Below are 22456 nucleotides of genomic sequence, written 5' to 3'. Positions count from 1 at the left end.
TAGAACTACTTCTTACCAGATGTTTTTGTTTTTTGAACCATTCATTACAAACTCTAGAGACTGTTGTGCATGAAAATACCAGGTGATCAGCAGTTTCTGAGATACTCAAACCCTGTCTGGCGCCAGCAAAGTCAAAGTCACAAAGATCCAATTTTTGTTGATGTGAACATTAACTAAGTTACTGAGCCATATCTGCATGATTTAATGCACTGCACTGTTGCCACATGATGATTAGATACTCACATGAATAAGTAGGTGTACAGGTATTCCTAATAAAGTGCTCAGCGAGTGTATGCATGTAGTGTAAAAGAGTAAGGGCAGTTTAAAAAATGCAGAACATTCCACCATTCATTCCTATGGGACTTTTTTCTTGGAAAACCTTCAATATCTCAAAACTATGAACAAGCATTTGGGACCAAGCCGGACATTTTCCAGTTGGTTTGGTGTTATCTCGAAAACTGTGGTACTGTCCAGACAAAAAACAGGTGGAATAACAATAACAATAATGATAAATAAAACTTCGCAATCACACTAATAAGTTATACCATCTTAAAATAGGTTATTCAGATAGAACTGTGTTTTAATGCTTTCAAACTGTATATCCTCTTACTGTAGTGATTGAAAATTGCACTGGGAAAAAAAGGAATGAATGAAAAAAAAAAAAAAACCTGCCCGGCCCAGCCAAAAGCATTTCTGCCCCTGTGTCTCCCTGTGTCAACCCATCCCTGTCTGTAAGTCTCAGTGACTGCCATCTCAAATCAGGTGCCCCATTGCCAAATAGCAGCTAAAGCCATAACCTTTAGTTGTACTTATTTCAACATCTCTTCCCAGTAATGTTCAATCAAATTTACCCCCACCACCTTACAATGAAATCCTGAGCAACTGCATAATTATTACCGCATTTGTCAGAATGATCACACTGCCATATCTGTGATGGCAGTGCCAATAGGGAATCTGCAACCCATTGACAGTGCAGCTCAATGATCAGTCTCCTAACTGTTTTTTTAATACTGTTATAACTGTTCAGTATCGGCAATAAGCATGGCCATGTGTAACCCAAATGTAACCACAGGGAATTGGGTTGCACTGTAGGCCTGCATAATCTAGTGACCAAATGGGTGCCCTGCCAAGAAATGCATGAGACTGCTGACCAAATGTTCTTGTCACTGCAACAAATATATGTACATTATTTCATAGATTTATTGACGCAGACATTCTTGGATGATTTCCGAGACAGCCTGTCTTTCTCATCAGTCGGACAACCGAAAAATGTATTTCCAGCAATCAACATGAATATTGTGATTAAAATATCAGTTCAACCTTAAATGAACATTGGCCGTATTTGGCATTTTAATGTAATATAAACACTGTTTTAGTGATTTTTAAACTCACGATTTCCTAGTGTTCCATCAATGTTAAGAGTAGGACTCCAATGGCACAACGATGTAGTATATAGTATTCTGGATCTTCAGGTCACATGCATGCAGAAGCTCGCTGTAAGTACCCTTAAGCAACATATTTTATGCGTTATTGCTACTGGCTTGTGCTTGCTACATCATGCTAACCTCATACGGGGATCACTATAGGTTACCAACTCACGAGCACTTACTTCTTGTAAGTTTTACTACCTCTGCTGTGAAGTAAAAAAGTGGACATTTTCTCTGAGAAATGTATTGTTCACAGTTCACAATTCACCTGCATACGCAGCGGCCTACATTCTCGGCCTACAAGCTCCATTTTGCCTTCCCTACTGACATTTCTGAAAAGCTGTTCTGATTTTCATTGTATTGTAAAAAACACCCAGACCCATGTTTCCAAATTGCTTTTTGTCTGACAGTGGCATCACATGGTTAGATCATTGTAGTTTGTCACAGCTGTCTGTCACACTTGTTTCCATTTGGTCACAATATTTGGCATAAATTTTCTAAAGGTGCATGAATTCACTCTAATGGAAATGCAACTGCTGTTTTAGTGGCTTTACTTTGACAATAGTCACTCACATGGGGAGGTTTTGAACTGATTTTATTCCTTTTTAAAATAATTCATACATGGATACAATCACAAACATTTTAATCTTATGTTTAACTCCCCATATATATATATAAATATATATATATAGCGCTAGCCTACCACTTGACCAGAAAGGAAGCAATGTAGGCAAAGAAACTGCTACTTGTTGAACTGTCTGGGGCAGCCCATCAGACGCATTATCACCAATGGATTTACACAGAAACAGGTGATACAACATATTGCCACATTTTCTTACGTTTCTCCTAAGATGTCTAAATAGGTTTTACTGAGTATTTGAAATGGAGGGAATCCATACCCTTTAAAATAAAAATGTTTTTTTGAAATTCTTTACTGAATTTCTCTCAAAAAAAGACAGGCAGGTACAAAAACAAAGCACTATGTGGTATAGGAAGGAAAAAGGGGGAAACAAAATGTAATTTCCTGAGAACATTTGCAAAAACTGCGACATTTGGGACCAGTGGGAGCATATAAAAACAAATAAAGTTATGTTGTTGACTCTGAAATTAGTCAGCTGAATGCATCCCTTGAATTTACATCGATTTATTCATTTTTTCAATGTTAAACAAATCCATTTAATGTTCTAAAAAAATGTACACAGACAGGTTACATCCATGATATAATTAACTACTCTTGCTTAACATGGAACCCATAGGACACAGACATAGTTAAAATTATCCCACTGTACAGGGACAAACAATTTATACTTAAGGATTTCTCTTCTTTTAATTCTTATCAAATCCATAACATTGTTCTATTGCATAAGAACAGTTTTGACCGGTGTTTCTCGCCTCTTGTTCGGGGGAGGAGCCAGCGTCAGTGTTCGTGATTGGATAGAGGTGGGATGGCTATAACTGGTCGCTGGGGTGTTGCTCTCTGTCAGTCTCCGGTTTGCCAATCTGGCCAGGGGAGGGGGCATGGGGTGGGTGGGTGACGGTGGGCAGGCCATGGGAAATGGGCATTGTGCTGGGGACAATTCCTTCCACAGCTGGCGGGAGGCCTCCGGAGGCCAGGCTTACCACACCAGGGGGGTACCTGCTTCCAAGAAGAAACAAGAGGAGAGAGAGAGAGCAAATCAAAAATAAAGAAATAAAGAAATAGAAAGAAAGAAGAATAGAAAATAAATAAATGTGGATTATGTTGAAGGTTTCCAGCTTATAGTCAATCTTCAAAATAGTTTTTTGCATAATATGCTTGTTGCTTGGTTATGACCACCTTGTGGCTACATTGCTTAATTAAAATGCATGATGGTGTGAAATGCATTCTTTACAGCCTTTTTTAAAATGGAAAAATACCTTCAAAGACAGTCATTATTGCATTTTTATCCCTCATAAATAATACTTTAAACGTAATTAAATGAACACTTTAAACAGAACCAAACTTGTACCACCTATACAGTAATACAGTAAGCACCATAATTAATTGGACAATGACACATTTTTTGTTATTTTGGTTCTGTACTCGAACAAGTCGTTAACTCAATTATGTCAAAAGACCCAGTAGGGAGAGGAAGTCCACTGTTGTGGATGACGGACTGCGAAGAAAATCCACCTGAAAACAGTCCAACAGATAAAAAACACTCTCCTGGATGCAGGTGTTGGTGTGTTAATGTCTTCCATACATAGACTACAGAAGGTACACTACAAGATGCAAACCACTGATAAGCCCTAAAAGAGCCCCAAGAGTTCTGGAACTTTAAGATTAAGATGTATTTAGAACTCAAAGTGCTCGAGTACAGAACCAAAATAACACTTAAAAACATTGTCACTGTCCAATTAATTATGGTGCCCACTGTATAATGAACCAGCCTGGTTCCAGTGCTTTGATCCAACTCTACAGTGGAAAAAGGGTTATTACTGACATAGAAGTGTAAACTATAAAAGCTTAATATTTTGATCCTTACGCAAGGCTGTTTATCCCTTTTTGCACCTTTGTATGTCAGCTACAAGTCAGTTTAAAGTCCAGTGACAGAATGTTGCTGTGACTGAGGACGTGCAATAGATGTTGCAGGGACATTTGGTTTATACTCTGGGCAACTCTGGGTTTATATGTTTTGCGGTGAACAAGAACTGTCTATGTTGAGCAGCAATAAAACATTCTGCCATTTCAGTTGAGCACACCCTGTCGCTGGATTAAAAACTGGCTTTATTAGCAGAAAAACCAGTGAGAATGTCTGGAATATTTTGACTAAAATTCAATTTCAGCCTGAAACTCTTTGCTGCCAACTCTGCTCTTGAGAAATTATCAGTGTGTTCCATTTATTGTTACCCACACTAAGCTTCTCATTAATTGAAGTGATAGCCAGATTCATTATGTTGGATGAGTAAAAGGGAAAAAATGTAAGTCAAACTCGTAATCCGGGCTTTAGTTGTACAATACGTGGCCACAACTTGGACGTGACTGACAAACTCAGACTGTTTGAGAGGGAGCGGAGGGTTGTTTCTTTACCTTTGAGTATCTGGGCCTGAAACACACACAGTGCCGGTGACACAGCTCATATCCTGCTGTGGTCACTCATCCTTAAGTTTTGAACCACAGCTTGAACGTGACTAAGGAATCAAATGGAAATAAAGATATTTAATAGTGTGCCTGGCCACAGAGGCCAGCTACAGACTGCTCTGAACATAGCCTTAGAGCTCCACTGTGTCTGCATTTCACCTCAGGCAGGTCAACCAATCAGTAATGAGCGTTGGAAATGTATTATCTTTTACTTATATTATGAATTATTACTTATATTATTACTTATTAACAAAGATAATTCAAGCAAATTCAGAAATATGAAATGAAAGGTTTCTAGATAACTAGAAATGTACTATAAAAAGCAGTAAACCATTAAAAACAACACCACCCTTCATCTATAAAACTGCATAAATCCATTCCTTTTATAAGAAAATCATCTGGTAGGTTATTCCAAGCATATTGGACAACTTGCCACAGTTCTTCTGCAGACTTAATCCCAGACAGTAATCAAGTTGTTTTATCTGAAAAGTGGTCTTTTACTTAAGATGTTACTTTATTTTCCTTTGTTTTTGCTATACACTGAAGACAATTGGGTTTGAGGTGAAAAGACGTACATGGGATGACAGATCTGAATTTCAGCTTTTATTTCCTGGTATTTTTATCTAGATTTCTTAAACAACTTGTAACATATCACTGTTTGTATCAGACCACACAATTTTTAGGTGAGCAAAATTATTGGAACATGTGACTGACGGGTGTTTCTTGTTTCCCAGTCCTGTTAGATTGATTGATTAAACAATTAATAGTTCTGAATGTCTACTCTTTTAGCGTTGGGTTTTGCCTGTGAAGACTGCATTTAGATAAACCAACATGAAGACCAGAGAGCTGTCTTGCCATTTTGAAGCTTAGTAAAGAGGATAAATCAATCAGGTCCATTGCACAAGCATTGGGGATAGCTTGTAAAACAACTTGCAATGTCCTGAAAAAGAAAGAAACCGCTGGCATAATGAACAGACATCGAACAGGTCAACCAAGGAAAACAACAGCGGTTGATGACAGAAACATTGTGAGAGCTATGACGAAAAACCCCAAAACATCAGTCAGTGACATTGCAAACAATCTCCACAGGGCAAGGGTGAAGGTAGCACAAACAACTGCTCGAAAAAGACTTAGAGAGAAGCAATATAGAGGCTATACCACAAGATGCAAACCACTCATCAGTATTAAGAATCGGATGGCAAGATTACAATTGACAAAGAACGACAGAGATGATCCACAAAAGTTCTGGAACAAAGTTTTATGTATTGATGAGACCGATATTAACCTCTACCAAAGTAAGTGTGGAGAAAGAAGGGATCTGCTCATGATCCAAAACATACAAGCTCATCTGTGAAGCACAGTGGAGGAAGAGTCATGGATTGGGCTTGCATGGCTGGTTCTGGAGTGGGCTCACTAATCTTATTGATGATGTAACTCATGATGGTAACAACAGGATGAATTCAGAAGTCTAGAAAAACATTCTGTCTGCTAATTTACGGAGAAATGTGTCCAAATTAATTGGGAAGAACTTCATCATGCAGCAAGACAGTGACCCAAACACACTGCCAACAGAACAAATGACTTCATTACGGAGAAAAAGTGGAAGGTTTTAGACTGGCCAAGTCGATCACCAAACCTAAACACAATTGAGCATGAATATCAGCTCCTAAAGAGGAGATTGAAGGGCCAAATCCCCCAGAAACAAACAACAACTGAAACAGGCTGCAGTAAAAAAGGATCACAAAATGAGGGAAAGCATCACAAAAGAAGAATGCAACAGTTTGGTGATGTCAAAGGGTCGCAGGCTTGATGCAGTTATTGTAAGCAAGGGATATGCTACCAAATATTAAGTGTTACTGTCTTTCATTTACTTTAATACTCTATGTACCGATACTTTTGCTCAATTAACAATTGGGTGGTATGATACCAAAGGTGCTACATTCTATGTAGTTGAACACATCTAGGTGTAAATACCAGGAAATAAAAGCTGAAGTTCTGAACTATTGTCTCTAGTTCACCTTTTTATCTCAACCCCAAATGTATTCAGCAAAAACAAAGGAATTGGCCTTGCTGTCCCAATACTTTTGCAGGGGACTGTATGTTGACATGGGCAGCTTCAGTGATCTCTATATATGTGAATGGGTTGCTCCATGCTCTGTTTTGCAGTCCAGACCAATGAATATCAGTGCATCCGTGCAGGTTCACCTCCTGAGTTATTTCTACACTCAGTGATCAGCTGTAGCGTATCCACTTAGAGGTTTGACACATTGTTTGTTCAGAGATGCTCTTCTGCATAGCACTACTGTAATGCATGGTTATTTTCATTACTGCTGCTCATGGGATGTTTTGTTTTTTCCACACCATTCTCTGCAAAGTCTATTCTGTTGTGCATGAAAATCCCAGAAGATCAGCAGTTTCTGAGATACTCAAACCACCCTGTATTGTACCAACAATCATTCCACGGTCAAGGTCAAATTTCTTCCCCACTGCCTTGAAGGATATGCTTACAGACATTTCTCATGCCCTGCCATGTTAATATATTGTATAGGTGCATTGCTGGGTTTGTGGTTTAAAAAAGGAAAATACACTTGAAGAAACTCCAGCAGATTATTATTTTTTCAAATTACATTTATTCTAATCTTTGGTTGGAACCATTTCTGATGATGCATGCAACCTGAGACCACTGTGCTCAATTGGCATGGCCTCCATTATGAAAGTACGATATGAGAGCACCTCAAAGTAGCAGTAAAATCGATAGGACTGTAAACCTACTTTTGCAATTTTGTGGGGAAAAATTGCAAAAACATGTTCATGTCACCTTCACCAACTATTTTCAGGCAACCTATATCAATTGAAAATGATGGTTGTCCTTGAAAAGGCATGTCACCTCAACAGTTTCCCTTCTTTATTTGACCTCCCCACCACACAACTCCTCATCTGTGAATTCAAGCTTGAATAAATGTTGAGCAACATAATTTATTGTCTGTTTCACAGTTAAAAATAATTACAGCTTTAATTTGAATTTTTAAGTAGCTTGGCAAACACTGACATGTTGAAACTGAAAACAGACCTTAAATCTGACATAATACCAAACAATTTTAGTTTACTGGGTATATTCAATAATGTAGGGGAATGGATATGGTCTGGATTTAAGGAAGCACAAATCAATTAATGACATAATTGCAGTTTCACTTATAGTTATATCTGCAGCCACATTTATTGAGTTGTGCTCCGAGCTGCATACTGGAGGATAATGTGCAGTCAATGGCAAATTATATTACAATATACAATATAGAAAATACTCTGTTCTCATCAAAGTAAACTGGATCTCTTGGTGAGCACCTCATATCTCAATTTACCAGCAAGCACAATATGTTTATAGCCCTCTGATAGCATTCCACAACTGTAGCTACATGTCTAAACAATAACAGAACATATTCTCAAGGTGCTCAAGGCAAAGAGATTCTGATTCTGCATAGTGCTTTCACCAGGAGAATGGTGATTCTGTTGCCAATCTAAATAAATTGCTCTAAAACTATCCTATGAGTTCAGGTCTGTAAAATCAACTGTATGATTGGTGTCCAGATTGGTGTTCAGATTGTGTGACCGTGGAGGATGCTGGGGCGAGATGTGACCGAGTGTAGAATGATGAAGAGTGGAGGATGAGGAACAGTTGGGCTGAGAGAGGGAAGCTGAGAGATGGATGCATTACCTGTAAGCTCCGTTGAGCTCAGAGTGAATAGCTGCAGGGTCCATGCCTGCCCAGTGCGTGGCCTGTGTCAGATAGTCTTTATTCACACAGTTCTTCAGGCTGTCAGGGATGCGTCCTACAGACAGACAGACAGACATACAGACTGAGAGCGTGAGACCTACCAATCATAAAAAACCAACAGTAGCTGCAATTTATTTTCGATGTTTACATTTCTTCTCTTTATTATTATTATTATTATTATAGAAGCCAACAGGAACTTACTGTCAGGTAATTTTAATAGCTTAACCCTTTAAGTATCACCCCCTTTTCTTAACACAAGCTTGAAAATGGCATACCCCAAAAAAAAGACTACTATTCTTGAACCCTTTTGACTTAATCCTGGCACAATCCTGCACTATTGTGAAAGGTAACCCATTGGGGTTTGTTCTCCAAGAGTCAGAATTACTCTAAATATTACCAAAACAAAGGTACAGAAGCTGAAACACAGTGGATGTGGAAGGTGGCTCATGGCTGTACCTGATGCACTTCGAAACACAATGAAGCCACAGCTAAAAAACTAGCCCCAAAAACAAGCATGAGCTAAAGATGGCTACAATACAGGCCTGGGAGAACATCACCAGAGAAGACACCCAGCAACTGGTGATATTCATGAATCACAGACTTCAAGCAGTCAGTGCATGCAAAGAAAATATGAAACATGACTACTTTGCTTTCCATAACATTGCTGTGTCCCAAACATTATGGTCCCCTAAAATGGTACATAGTATATAAACTATGTACACACAGTACTGTAATTTCTACACAGTGAAACCAAAATGTATATTTAAAAAATTTATTAAAATCTGACAATGTGCACTTTTTGTGGAGTATAGAGGCAAATAAATAAATAATGGGTCTTTGTCCCAAACATGATGGAGGGCACTGTAATAAAAAGATTTTTTGGTCTTGGTCTGGATCTCGTTCCGGGTCTTGTCTTGCCCCGATCAATTTGGACTTGGTACCCTGGGTCTTGGTCTAGATCTGGGCCGCGTTTCCCGATAATGTTATCTCTTAGCATTTTAAGAAGACTCGAAAGGTATACCTTATTAAAGTTGTTTAATTTTCTAGGCGAGTTTCCCGAACTGTCCCTTATGAGGTTGCTTAAGGAACAGCTTCTACGTGCAATGTTACTAGGTCCATCGACAACTCCAGGACCGATTATTCACTCCATGCAGTGACTGCTTTACTGCGTTATGGGTGAAAGCGGTGTTCTTTATAAATAAAACACGGCAGGAATACATTAAATATTGCATAAATGGGTGCCAGAACCTGGCATCTCAGATTGTGGTATCACACCTCATCCCGCTACGCCACCAGGCAATACGCTGTCTTTGGCATGTCATGTTTTATTTACATTATTTTAATATCTTTGTCATGACTTTGCAATCAGGGTTGATTTGCCAGAAGCCCCTTCACACTACTGATGTAATTCACTATTTTTTCTGATTGGCTGTAAAAGCACACCAACAAAACAAAAGAAAAAACTCGGAAAGAAGCGGCAAACAAAATGGAGATATTGTTAGAGGAGGTGGTGCTGAATAAAGAATCAGTTTCCAGTTTTAGGACAATGGTGTCTAACAAAACAAAGAAAGAAATATGGTTAAACATCGCCAAGAAGATGACAGTGTCCAGCCCGAGTTAGAAATCGTCAGGCATCGTGGCACTATTTTGGCTAAATGGCTCTGCAGACAGCGCCTTATCACTTACAGAAGGTATACTTAGGTAAGAATGTTTCGGGAAACATGCTGAAACGTTAAGGTACAGCTCAAGGTATAACTTACGAACGACGTCACGTTACGAAGGCTTCGGAAAAAGGCAGCCCTGGATCTTGACCCTCAGAAAGTCTGTCGGACTTGACTACACCTCATTTAAAGACCCACCCACCCAAACAGGCGAATGGTTGTTTACCATTTCAAAAGTAAAGGCGCAGAGGGAAAAGGGTCATTGCTTCTCTCTGAAACTAGCAACGACACTTACATTTGGGCAGGGGTGTGCATAGGAATTGTAGGGGCAGGGACGGCGCACACAAAATTGCAGCATATTTACTGCGACTCACTGTATTCCGAACAGAACGCAGGGAAGCAGCCACTTCCACCAGAAGTTAACATCAGTTCAATGATAGTTTTTCTCCTAAGCAATGTGGTTTATGATTATGGTAGTTTATTGACTATCCCAGACTATAAAACACTGTGAATTGGACCAATAATTAGACTATAAATAACTATAGCACCCTAGTTCACTCCTGAGGAAAATCTGGAATCTGGAACGGCGGCTCAAAAGCTCTGGACTCATGGTTGACAAACTGGCCCATAGAGAGCACCAAGGAGTCTACTCCAAGGCATTGACCTTGAATTCCTCCACTCTCAAATTGTTTGTGGACAAGGCAAAGTAGCTGGCTTACTAACTAGCTAATGAAATGTTTGCAGGCTATTTAACAGGGCAGGACTAACGAGTTGGCTAGCACACAGGTGTCAAACTCCAGTCCTGGAGGGCCGCAGTGTCTGCTGGTTTTTGGTGTGTGTCAGCACGAGAGATTAATTTCCAAGTCTTTCATTGGCTAAAGAGACCTTGTTCTCAAACACTTAATTGGCTGCTGATTGAAGGGAAACCACAAATACCAGCGTACACTGCGGCCCTCCAGGACTGGAGTTTGACACCTGTGTGCTAGTTGATAGCTAGCCAACTCATTAGTCCTACCCTGTTAAATAGCCTGCTAACATTTCATTAGCTAGTTAGCAAGCCAGCTGCTTTGCCTTGTCCACAAGCAATTTGAGAGTGGAGGAATTCAAGGTCAATGCCCCCCTGAACTAGCATATTGACCAACTTGCCAGAGCTAACGTATAAGCTTAGCTAAAATCTTTGCTAATTGTTCTAATTACCTAGCTAAATTTGCAACAGCTAGGTTACTTACCTAGCTAGCTATATGTCCTTCAGGCTTCAGTTGCCCTGCTGGTCTAGGATCTCATTTCCCAAAATAACGAATTAATGTTACTTTACACCACAAAAACACCATCTCTGGTTAGTCTGTAACTATTCTAGCCATTGAAAGTCTCTATCGGTGTATTTTGTTGGGTAATTTAGGTATCAATAGCTAAATAGGTCCATGGTGGTAAAATAACGTCTATGTAAATAGCTAATTGTGTTAGCTAGCTATGTAATGTTACGTAGGACAATTTAGCTACGATGGCAACTACTTAATTTATTATGGCAAATGGCCATTTGTTAAAAAGGCTTCTTTTTTTTTGCAATGATGGGGTGGCGAGTGCCCAATGAGCACACAGCATAGCTACTAGCTAGCTAGCTATGTTATTAAGTCATGTAAAGCATACATTGCCTAAATGCCAAATCTAATGCTACCTACAGACTTGCAGCCATCAACAGTTATCACGTCCCGGCATGAGGCATGACATCTTCTCTGTTCCCTCTTTCACTGCCCACCGCTACCTCAATTACATGGATAGCTATCATAGCAAGCAAGATAGGCAGAGCTAGTAGCTGGTTCTAATCATGTTGTAACGTTAGCTAGTTTGAACAGTAAAGTTAGCCAAACTTCATCTCCTATGGTTGGTTAATCACATAGCTAGCAAACATATATTTAGCTAATGTCAGCTGCTATTGAAATGATCTTGTGATGGAGCCGTCATGTTTTTTTTCTGTTGTTGCACCATAGGATCTAGGATCAGATTTCCCTCCTCAAATCCTAACCTTAACCATTAGTAGCCTATATGAAAAAACAACAGACCCTCAATTACAATGAAAATAACTCTTTCTTGTTTTTATCCTTGTTTTTTTTAACTTTGGGCAATGTTGCTATGGCAAGAAAAAACTTGCCAACTTGCCCCCGCCCCCACCCAATGAGCTTACAAGATTTCCATTTTCATCTAAAAATGTAACTTTTGAATGCAATTCACTTATAACCATGTCATGTCTTTGCGAAATTGTTGCCTCCTGTTCGTCAGTGCACTTTCTAGCGGTTTTGTCAAGCTATTGTCTACCTGTTAAGAGCCAAGCCTGTTTATTGACCATTGTTATTGACTTCTGTTTTGTTGACCATTGCCTGTCTGTACCACAAACTTTGCCTGCTGTCTTTGTGCTTCTGCCCTGCGGAGCGGACTTCGGTCTTGTCTCTTGCATCGTCATCAACCCCAAGCCTGCCTACTGTCCACCTGTACTTCTGCCCCGCTGACAGCTTTCCTGGTTACTGGACTTTTTGCATGGTGTACCGATTACGAGACTGAGGGAGGGAGAAGGCTCCCTTGGTACTGTACTTTGGTTTTGGCTGGATTTCAAGTGTATGAATTTTGTTTTTTGACTACGCTCACTGGACATTCCCTGAATACAGCCGTGGCGGGACTTTATTACATCCCTTTTGTCTGAGTCGTGCATTTTGGGTCCAACCCCCCACGCCCCCATCTCACATGAAAAGTGATACATTTACATTTACATTTTAGTCATTTGGCAGACGCTTTTAATCCAAAGCGACTTACAAGTGCATAGGTTCTACCATAAGTCAGAGCATCACATCCAGAAACTAGCAAAATACACAGGAAATGCTGTTCTAAACATAGTTGTCATCAGAAGGACAATTTTTTTATTTTTTTATTTTTTTTTTGGGGGGGGGGTTAGACAAGGATAGGCATATCAGAAAGGAGGGGCAGGGGAAATCAGGAGGGAGGACTAAGGTAGAGTTTGAAAAGGTGGGTTTTGAGTCTGCGTCGAAATAGGGGGAGGGATTCAGCTGTTCTGACAGTGGTAGGCAAGTCATTCCACCACTGAGGAACCAGAACGGAAAACAGGCGTGAACGTGCAGCTCGACCGCCAGGTGCACGTAGAGAGGGAACCGTTAGGCGACCAGAGCTGGCAGACCGGAGTGGTCTAGCTGGGGAGTAGGGAGTGATCAGGGATTGTATGTAAGGTGGGGCAGTCCCCTTAGCAGCCTGAAATGCCAACACTAGGGCCTTGAAACGGATGCGTGCGGCAATAGGAAGCCAGTGGAGGCCAATGAGAAGTGGGGTGACATGAGCCGACCTGGGCTGACTGGTGATCAGGCGGGCTGCAGCATTCTGGACCAGTTGGAGGGGCTTGATGGCACATGCTGGGAGACCGGCTAGGAGGGAGTTGCAGTAATCCAGGCGGGAAATGACGAGCGCCTGGACTAGGAGCTGGGTGGCTTTCTCAGTCAGGAGATGACGGATACGGCGTATATTATACAGAAAGAACCTGCAGGTTCTGGCAGTGGAGGATACTTGTGGAGCCAGGGTGAGGCAGTTATCAAGAGTCACCCCATGATAGAGTAAACCAAGTGTAACAGGTGAGAAATTGCCTGAGTCCGAGGTGGGATTTGAACCCCGGCCTCTCATTGTCCAAATATTTGTTGAAAGAACGCGTTACCAGTCAGCTAAAGACGGATTCGCCTCTAGCCAAGGGCAACAACGTTCTTTTGAATTTGAGGGTTACGTCATCGGGGAGTGTTGTCGCGATAACCTGCTACCAGCCTTCGCTTTCACCGCACCATCCGTGCTTACTAGCAAACTAGCTGCGCTAACCATGCTACACTCACCCCCCTTTGACTTCCCCTCCATGTGAAACTCCGCAGCAACCATTTTTATTTTATTTTTTACTCCCACCCAGATCCGGGTCACGGCACCAATGTAACAGGTGAGAAATTGCCTGAGTCCGAGGTGGGATTTGAACCCCGGCCTCTCACTTGTCCAAATATTTGTTGAACAAACACGTTACCAGTCAGCTAAAGACAAACTCGCCTCTAGCCAAGGGCAACAACGTTCTTTTGAATTTGAGGGTTACATCATCGGGGAGTGTTGTCGCAATAACCTGCTACCAGCCTTCGCTTTCACTGCACCATCCGTGCTTACTAGCGAACTAGCTGAGCTAACCATGCTACACAAGCACAAAACAAGGAGGTGGTCTTGAAAGCAGATAGAAATCTTTTAGGGCATATGATCATTGCTTCGCAAAGTAGAGATCTCCACATTAAAGATGTCCTGGCTGATCCACTTGGTCCATTGCCTTGGGCACTTTGAAATCCAGATGACTCATTGCAGAAAACTAACAGGGCCGTTCTTGCAAGACAGAGAAATCAGCTTCAGCAGTTGAAGATATTGTAGAACACTCTGCATGCATCATTGATGGAATGAGCCTTGTTCAGAAACTGAAAGATGATGCAAGACTTTTGGAGATTGCTGGTTCTGTGCTGAACCTAGCGCTGCACGAAGGAGGAAACGGTAATCGGATAGCAAGCGTACTTCCCCCTTGCAGGGAATGGAGCTGATGGCCTGCAAGTGTGTACAGACCTGCACGTTTTCAGACTGCTCCTGCCTTGCCAACAAACTAAAGTGCACAGAAATGTGCAAGCTACAAACCTGCAGAAATCAGAAGGAGAAGTTGTCGTGAAACTGGTTGACTATGATGATGAACAAACAGAATATGAATACTCGAGAATGGATATTAGTATGACTGTATAACATGATTGTAATGAGGATGATGATGATTGGTTAAATACGTGTATGAAATGTAGAATTCTTGAATTCTTCTATGGATGACATATTCTGCAAAAAAAAAAAAAAGAAGAAAAAGGATTTTTTAATTCTTTGAATCACGGTTGGTGTCATTGAAGGTTGATAGCTATCTGATGTTGATAGGTATCTGTTGTGTATCATTTTCGACTTCTCTCGTCGCCAAATGTTGTGTTGCACTTAGGAAGGGATCTCTCCCGTATAGCGAGATTCAACAATACAACACTTTAATAAGTATAACAGGGATGAAGCATGTCCTTACAGCAGCCATACCCAGCCACAACTCCCGACAAATCTTTATAACTTTTTACATCCTGCTCCACTTCCCATTTTCCTGGTCTTACGTCACGAGCATTAAAGGCACAGGACACAACAGTATCAATTTCACACCATTTCTCGTGTTTCATCCCATTGCCATTGCAGTTTCTAATTTCTCCAGTTAATGTGCGTACGCATGGGTCAGTGTTTCCGTGGAGGACCGCACATTTTCCCGTCAAGTTCGTTTTTTATAAATGCCAAAGTTTGCTTAGAAAGTGGCGTACGCATTATTTTGTGCATATGCAATGTTTATAAAAGAGGCCCCTGGGCTTGAATGAAAGCTAAGGTCCCCTTTAAAATGATACCAAACACTGTATTATAAAACATTGAAAAATGTCCTGACCATGAGCCTAAACCAGCTATATACCGGCGTCTAAAATGCAATTTACTTTAGGGGGTGGTTAACTTCATGAGCTGGTAACTGTGACAAAGCTACCACTTAGGAATGGTTATCATACCAAAATATCATCTACAGACATGTATCTTTTCAAAAATGATAAGTAAGTTTTGCAACCTTGAGTGGTACCAAAAAGTGAAAATTTGGGCTCTGGCCCATGGACAAAAGATCAGTACTGATAGCTGGCTTTCAAGTGCAAGTCAAAGATCGCCTAACACAAATGGTTATGAATGATTTTAGTAACCTTATAAGTGATTTTAGTAATGTTTTGTAGCACTATTAAAAATGCTAATTTAAGTTTTAGTCACACCTCTCAAGAGGCACTTTGAGACACATCATGCAGCCTTTGCTATCCAGCTTGTCCTTGTGTAAAGCAACAGCAAACATATGCTCTATTTTTGTATCATTCCTTTGGATTGGGTTACTAACCTCACTTTTCCTCCAGATGGACAACTTTATAAGCACTCCTGAATGAACCTAAACCTAAATTTATATCACAAAAAAACGCAGCCTTTGCAAATTTCATTCTTTTAAATCGCGATTTTGGTGTGAAATAGATTTCCGTCACTCTGGTACACTATCCATGAGACATTGTTACAGAACTCTTGGGGCTCTTTTACTTGCTTTTTATCAAACTGTAATCTTGCCTTTTCTGTTCTTCAGGCTTATCAGGGGTTTGGCGTACCCTCTGAAGTCTTGCTGGTGCAGTCTTCTACATATAGTACACTCTGAAACATCTACACCTGCATAAATGGATCTCTTTTGCATTCACTAATAACACAAATGAATACATCTGCCAAACAAAACACATCTGTGAAACAAATTTAACAAATACATGTAGTACCTTAAAATGGGGGACCATGTACAAAAGGCACTGCCATTTTGGTTAATTCTATATGGACGAAAATACTCCCAAATTGAAGCTGACAGTCTGCACTACAACCTGCACTGTCATTGTATCCTTTCAAACTCAGTGCTAGAGTACAGAACCAAAATAACAATAAAAATGGCTGTTGATTTTTTACAATCCACAAGCCATTCTGGTCAGTGGGTGAAAAAGTTAAATTCATGTACTGGGTGTGGCTTAAGAAGGCAAATTCATCAACAGACATTAAAACGGTCTAATTAAGAACAATTAATGGGTCATTGTACTTCAGAGGTTGCAGTTATGGCTGGGAAACAAACCACAGTACACAGCGGGTCCCCAGGACAGTTTGGGAACTACTGGTCTAAATAATAAATAATTCCAGTCCCACTCAAGCCATGGGAGAATTATGGTGGCTGGGCACAGGCATGGGGCCTGACCTGTGATGGCCCGGCGGATCTCCCTGGCTGCCTCCTCTCTCATCTCTATGGAGGCCTGCTCACTGTACCAGGCGGCATGGGGTGTGCAGATGAGGTTTGGTGCATCTTTCAGTGGACCCTGGCTGAAACTGAAAGATAAAAAGAAAGTCACCATGGTGACCTGCATACAGTGCCATAGATTTGACAAAGAACACATGACTAATCAAATGTGCTCCCAACAATACTTCTCCAACATCCAACCTGTATTAATTTAAGATGGGTACCATCACAAAAAGGCAAGCCAAGGACTAGAATATTACTGTGATGGGGCCACTTAAAATGTACTTCTGTACTTCTGACTTTCATGTGAACTGTTAATTGTACAATGGAACAAAAATATTAATATAACGTACTGCAACATTGATGTCAATGTTTACACTGGTCTCATTAAAACTAGATGTATGCATCTTCTACCAATTGTTTGTTAAATGTTAAAATAATTATGCTTTATTTTTACTTAAAGTAAGATTTTTGTGTTAAAACATTGTTATCAGACCATTGTAAATCCCTTCCTTGAAAATCATTGAAAAATGCTCACTGACATGTTGACTCATTCTCTGCCTGTGTTTATACTTAAATTCTGCTTTCAAAATATGCAGTTGACGGGCCGGCACGCTGTACCAAAACAGTGTATAGCTGTACAACAATTCAAGTTCATCTGTTGAAAATTGGTTCTAATTGCCACAGCCAATGGCGTTTCAATGTCAGTGCATTCACAGAGAAGGGGTGGGATAAACAGTGTTGTGGTTTGAGCGTGTTTGTCGTTGCAATTCCTCTCTTGATCGTTAGGAGTCCGAAATTACCTATTGTACCTTTAAATAAAAACAAAAAATATCTTCCTTTTTTTTTTTTTACTGAAAATCAAGTGAAAAGGGAATTCACAACAGTGAAGCACAATGCCCACCATCACTTATATAAACAAATGTTGGAAGTGCATGTAGTTACTGTGTATACATAGGCCCCTTTTATTTCATATTCAGTATTTTGATAAAAAAATGTATTGGATCATTTTATTATCATTATCTTTTTTTTATTATATATATATTTTTTTCTTCACTTTCTTAAAGATAAAAACAAACAAAATTGAAATGCTAATTGAAGGCAAAAAATGTCTATGCCCCATTCTCAATCCTGCCTCTCCGTTGCAGTCGTCCTAATGCCTTGATAGCAATGAGCTAAGAAACCGCAGTCTAATATGATTCGTAAAACATCAGCTTAAGTAGTTGCTTTCCACACAGGCCATTTAGCTAGCTATTTAGCTGACATTACTCATGTATGTATAACTCGGCTAATCTCTCGCAAACCCAGCTCACCACTATAGTAGCCAATCTTCTCCTCTTGCCCCCACCTCCTTCTATTGGATCATAGAGCGTATGAGTTTATCTTTTCAGATACATCACAAAAATAAAAAAGGCCCACCCCAAGAAGTGGCCCAAGCAGTTTTTAGAATAACAAATACAAACAGACAAGCAGGATATTGGGCAGAAGTGAACACACACACAGGCCAGTGCATCATAGTGATGACTGAGCATGTTTGCTTTATAATATTTTCAAGGTCAAAAAAGCACATACATTATCAATGAAGGGAAGTCAGACAGCACTTGTAACGGCTATACATGCCAAAACTATAACACCCCTAACCCCATGTTTCACAGATGAGGAGGGTGCTTTGGTTATTGGGCAGTTCCTTTTAGCCTCCACACTTTGCTCTTCGCTCTGATACATGTCAATCTTGGTCTCATCTGTCAACAAGACCTTTTTCTAGAACTCAGGCTCTTTTAGGTACATACAGTGGGCTCAAAAATTATTGGCTCCCCTGACAGAAAATGAACAAACAATACTCAAAAAAATTCTAAACAATATATGTATAGACAAACTCGAAATACCAACATGTGATAAATACTGTGCTATATTAATGTTTCAATGGAACCAACAAAAATCATTTACTGATTTAATTAAAAATCAATTTCCTCCAAATCAATGTTTCACAATTATTGGCACCCTTAGAGATTATTGTAAATAACACCTACCAAAATTAAACCAGGTATTAAATTCCACTTATTTAAGTTTATCTATGTGTTAAGGAACTGTATTGAGTGATTACATCACTTCCTGTTTCACTAGGGTATAAAAATGAGGTAACACACATGCAATATCCCTTTGTCATCCAACACCATGAAGAAAACAAAAGAATTGGCAGTTCAAAAGAGTTCAAAAAGCACCATCAGACGCCACATCCATAACCACAGCCTCATTGGAAGGGTTGCCAGAAGAAAGCCTTTTCTGACCACACGACACAGAAGAAAGCGCTTGGAGTTTGCCAAACGTCATTGACATTATGACTGAATCTCTGGTCCAAAATTGAATGTTTTGGTCAGATACAGCATCGGTATGTTTGGTGTAGGAACAGAGATGCATACAAGGAGAAGCACCTCATACCCACAGTGAAATATGGTGGTGGGTCAGTCATGTTTTGGGGCTGTTTTAATTCCAGAGGTCCAGGGGCACTGGTTAGGATTGATGGCATAATGAATTCCAGCAAGTATCAGGCAATTTTGGCTGAAAATCTGGTTCCCTCTGCCAGAAGTCTGGGACTTGGTCGTAGGTGGACTTTCCAACAAGACAAAGACCCAAAACACACCTCAAGATCCACACAGAAATGGTTCTGTGACAACAAAATCAACGTTCTGCAATGCCATCTCAGTCACCAGACCTCAATCCAATCGAAAACCTGTGGGCTGAGTTGAAGAGGTCAGTTGATAAGCACAAACCCAAGAACGTGAAGGATCTTGAAAGGATATGCAAAGAGGAATGGTCCAAAATCCCTCCAAATGTGTTCCTTAATCTTGTCAAAAATTACAGGAAGAGACTCCATGCTGTTATCCTTGCCAGAGGTGGTTACACTAAGTACTAGGTGAAGGGTGCCAATAATTCTGAAACCTTGATTTTGTTGAAATAAATTTTTTATTAAACGATTGTTATGATTTTGGTTGTTTCCATTGAAAAATTAATAAAGTACAGTATTTAGCACATGTTGGTGTATTACCTTTCTCTATAATTAGATTATTCTTTTTTTAAAGCCTTGTTTGTGCATTGCTGGTGAGGGGTGCCAATAATTCTTGAGCCCACTGTATATGACTTAGCAAACTGTAACCTGGCCATCCTGTTTTTTGCAGATAGCTATTGGTATGCATCTCACAGTTTAGCCTCTGTAGATGACTTGTGAAGTCTTCTGTGGAATGTAATTGCTCACACACCCATGCCTGTCTCCTGAAGTGTTTCTAGTCTGCTGGACAAATGTTTTTCTTCATTATGGCGAGAATTATTCATCAACTGTAAAGGTCTTCCTTCGCCAACCAGCCCCATTGCAATTACTGAGCTCACCAGTGCTCTGTTTCTCATTAATGAAGTTCCAAACCGTTTATTTTGGGAAGCCAATTGTCTGACAGTTTTTTTTTTTTCTTTTTTTTTCAGCCTCATAATGGCTTCCTTGACCATGAATTGGCATGACTGTGGTCCTCATGTTGACACATGCCAAAAACATTGGCAGATACACCAAAGGTAACCAAAAGCCAAGAATCCGGACTAGATACTGAAAGCTTTCTTTTTTCTTTTTGTTTCAGATTTTTCCCATTTTCTTCCTATTTGGTAGCCAATTGTACTATATCTATATGCCACCTATAACCCCGTCCCCCGGCAGTCCAGGAAGATCTGGAGATCCAGGGAATGCTTCTCCAAGTCGCAGTCTCAACTCTGTGACCATGACTCCAAGGTGAGCGCAATGGGGGCTCTATTGTATGCGGCGATCCTACAGCTCCCCTGCCGAGTCCCTCCCCCCACCCTCAGAGCGGCGAGCCAATTATGTCGCTCCAAACTCGGCTTTTGCCACTGAAACCTTTCTTATACCTGCACTAAGGAAGCAATTGAATACACAGACAAATCATAAACACTCAGAAGTCCCTCAGGGAAAGGGACTATGTATAAACAGGGATGTAATTCTTACACAGATCACCAAATATGGATGTAAATAACCTGAAATTAAAGGTGATCATCTGCAGTTTATCATATTCATTGTTTCATTTCAAATTTCAAAAGTGCTGGAGTAAAATACAAGAAAAATATCAATTGTACCGCCGTCCAAGTACTTACGGACTGCACTTAATGATGAAACCGAGGGACATTCCCAGAGCTGGCTGCTGGTATAAGCACTCTGCAGTTTTTTAGGGCCACAACATCCTTGGGCCACACAATTAAAGTTATTTAGTTTTTAGAGCATTTTGAACAACATTCTTGTTTAGGGCCACCCAAAACCCTTGGGCAGGCTCTGGACATTCCTCAGAGAGCAGAAAGAAAATAAGTATAACTGAGGTGCTGCTGGCATGTACTGTAGGAATACGCAGTCGTCACCTGAATGGCTCTGACTCATGAACATCCAGTGCTGCCCCTCGTATCCTCCCCTCCTTCAGAGCTTGGGCAAGAGCCTTCTCATCCACCAGCCCTCCTCGAGCTGAGTTCACCAGGAATGCACCTTGCCGCATCTGCATATACAAAGGCACAACAAAGCTTTTAAATTTCAGATACCAAGATTAAGGACAAACAAAACAGCAAAAAAAAAAAAAGATGTTTTTGACAGGATAGGATCTTTTGGGTATTTTCAGATCTGGCCACTTTCTGTTTCTCTGACCACTGGAGGGCAGCACCTGGAAATATACTGCAAGGCATTAAGGTCTGCATGCGTTGGTGAACTGTGGTGAACTGTGGTGGTTGATGAACTGTGGTGTTAGCCTACAAAGCCAAGCTAATTTTAAGAATAAGATTGGATTTGGTGGATACTAGGAATTATCATGATATAATTCCTGTATTTACAATGTACAGTTTTTACATATGGCTACATCTTTTAGTCAAGTAACATACAAAAGTGCATTTCACATGGTACTAGATGCTGAAGACTGCCTATGTCTCCTACCCACTGTATGATGTGAAAAATCTGTGACAGACAAAAAGATCCCATAACTATGTGATCTGCCAGTTTTAAGCAAGCTGACCTAACAAAACTTGAGGGAAAACTGTGGGTATATTTCTAGCAGTTCAATTTATAGATATGCAACATCACCGCATTCTGTTTTTAGGACCATAACAGCATGGCAAGGTGCTGATACACTAATTGTGTACCTGAGAAGTAATGAACAGGACAACTACATAATTATTCATTTGAAACATGGCAAATTAAATTCCGCATAGGGAAATGTAAAAGCATTAGGGAATACAATACACAATCGTGCCTAACCTCCCCGCTAGCTGTGCCAATATCCACCATTTACCAGAGGTTCTTGTTCCATAACGCTTTTAAACAACGGTTACCACATTTATCTTTAAAAATGTAATTAAAGAAAGACTTGAAATTAATGTATTTCTAATGGAACTATGTGTATTGGTAAATGTATTCTTCCGCTGAACAGTAGTTTATTGGTTGCAAAGCAACGGTATTGTGAACATTAGATTCCCCACTGCACTAACCTTAGCTAAGCAACTCTATTGCAATAATGTATCCCAACTGCATTAATGTTAGCTAGCTTGCTAGTTTAC

At 40.2% G+C, this 22456-nt stretch overlaps 1 protein-coding gene across 5 annotated transcripts in view; it reads right to left on the bottom strand.

The window, feature by feature from the left end:
• Window positions 1-2005: 2005 nt before the first annotated feature.
• ctbp1 (C-terminal binding protein 1) overlaps window positions 2006-22456 on the bottom strand; it is a 74759-nt gene continuing 54308 nt past the window's right edge. For 3 of the 5 annotated variants that reach the window (XM_061251296.1, XM_061251299.1, XM_061251300.1), the window contains 4 exons: window positions 21278-21408; window positions 16832-16959; window positions 8240-8354; window positions 2006-3063 (listed from right to left, as the gene is read on the bottom strand). In XM_061251296.1, the coding sequence (XP_061107280.1) occupies window positions 2877-3063; window positions 8240-8354; window positions 16832-16959; window positions 21278-21408 (561 nt within the window). In that variant the 3' untranslated portion in view covers window positions 2006-2876. Of the gene's footprint in view, window positions 3067-4476; window positions 4578-8239; window positions 8355-16831; window positions 16960-21277; window positions 21409-22456 lie in introns of all 5 variants that reach the window. The other 2 variants (XM_061251297.1, XM_061251298.1) reach the window with 2 other exon arrangements.

This window comes from Conger conger, chromosome 8 (genome assembly GCF_963514075.1).
Source record: "Conger conger chromosome 8, fConCon1.1, whole genome shotgun sequence".
Taxonomy (NCBI): Eukaryota; Metazoa; Chordata; class Actinopteri; order Anguilliformes; family Congridae; genus Conger; species Conger conger.
Note: the sequence above shows the minus strand (reverse complement) of the source record. Positions and strands in the feature narration are given on the sequence as shown.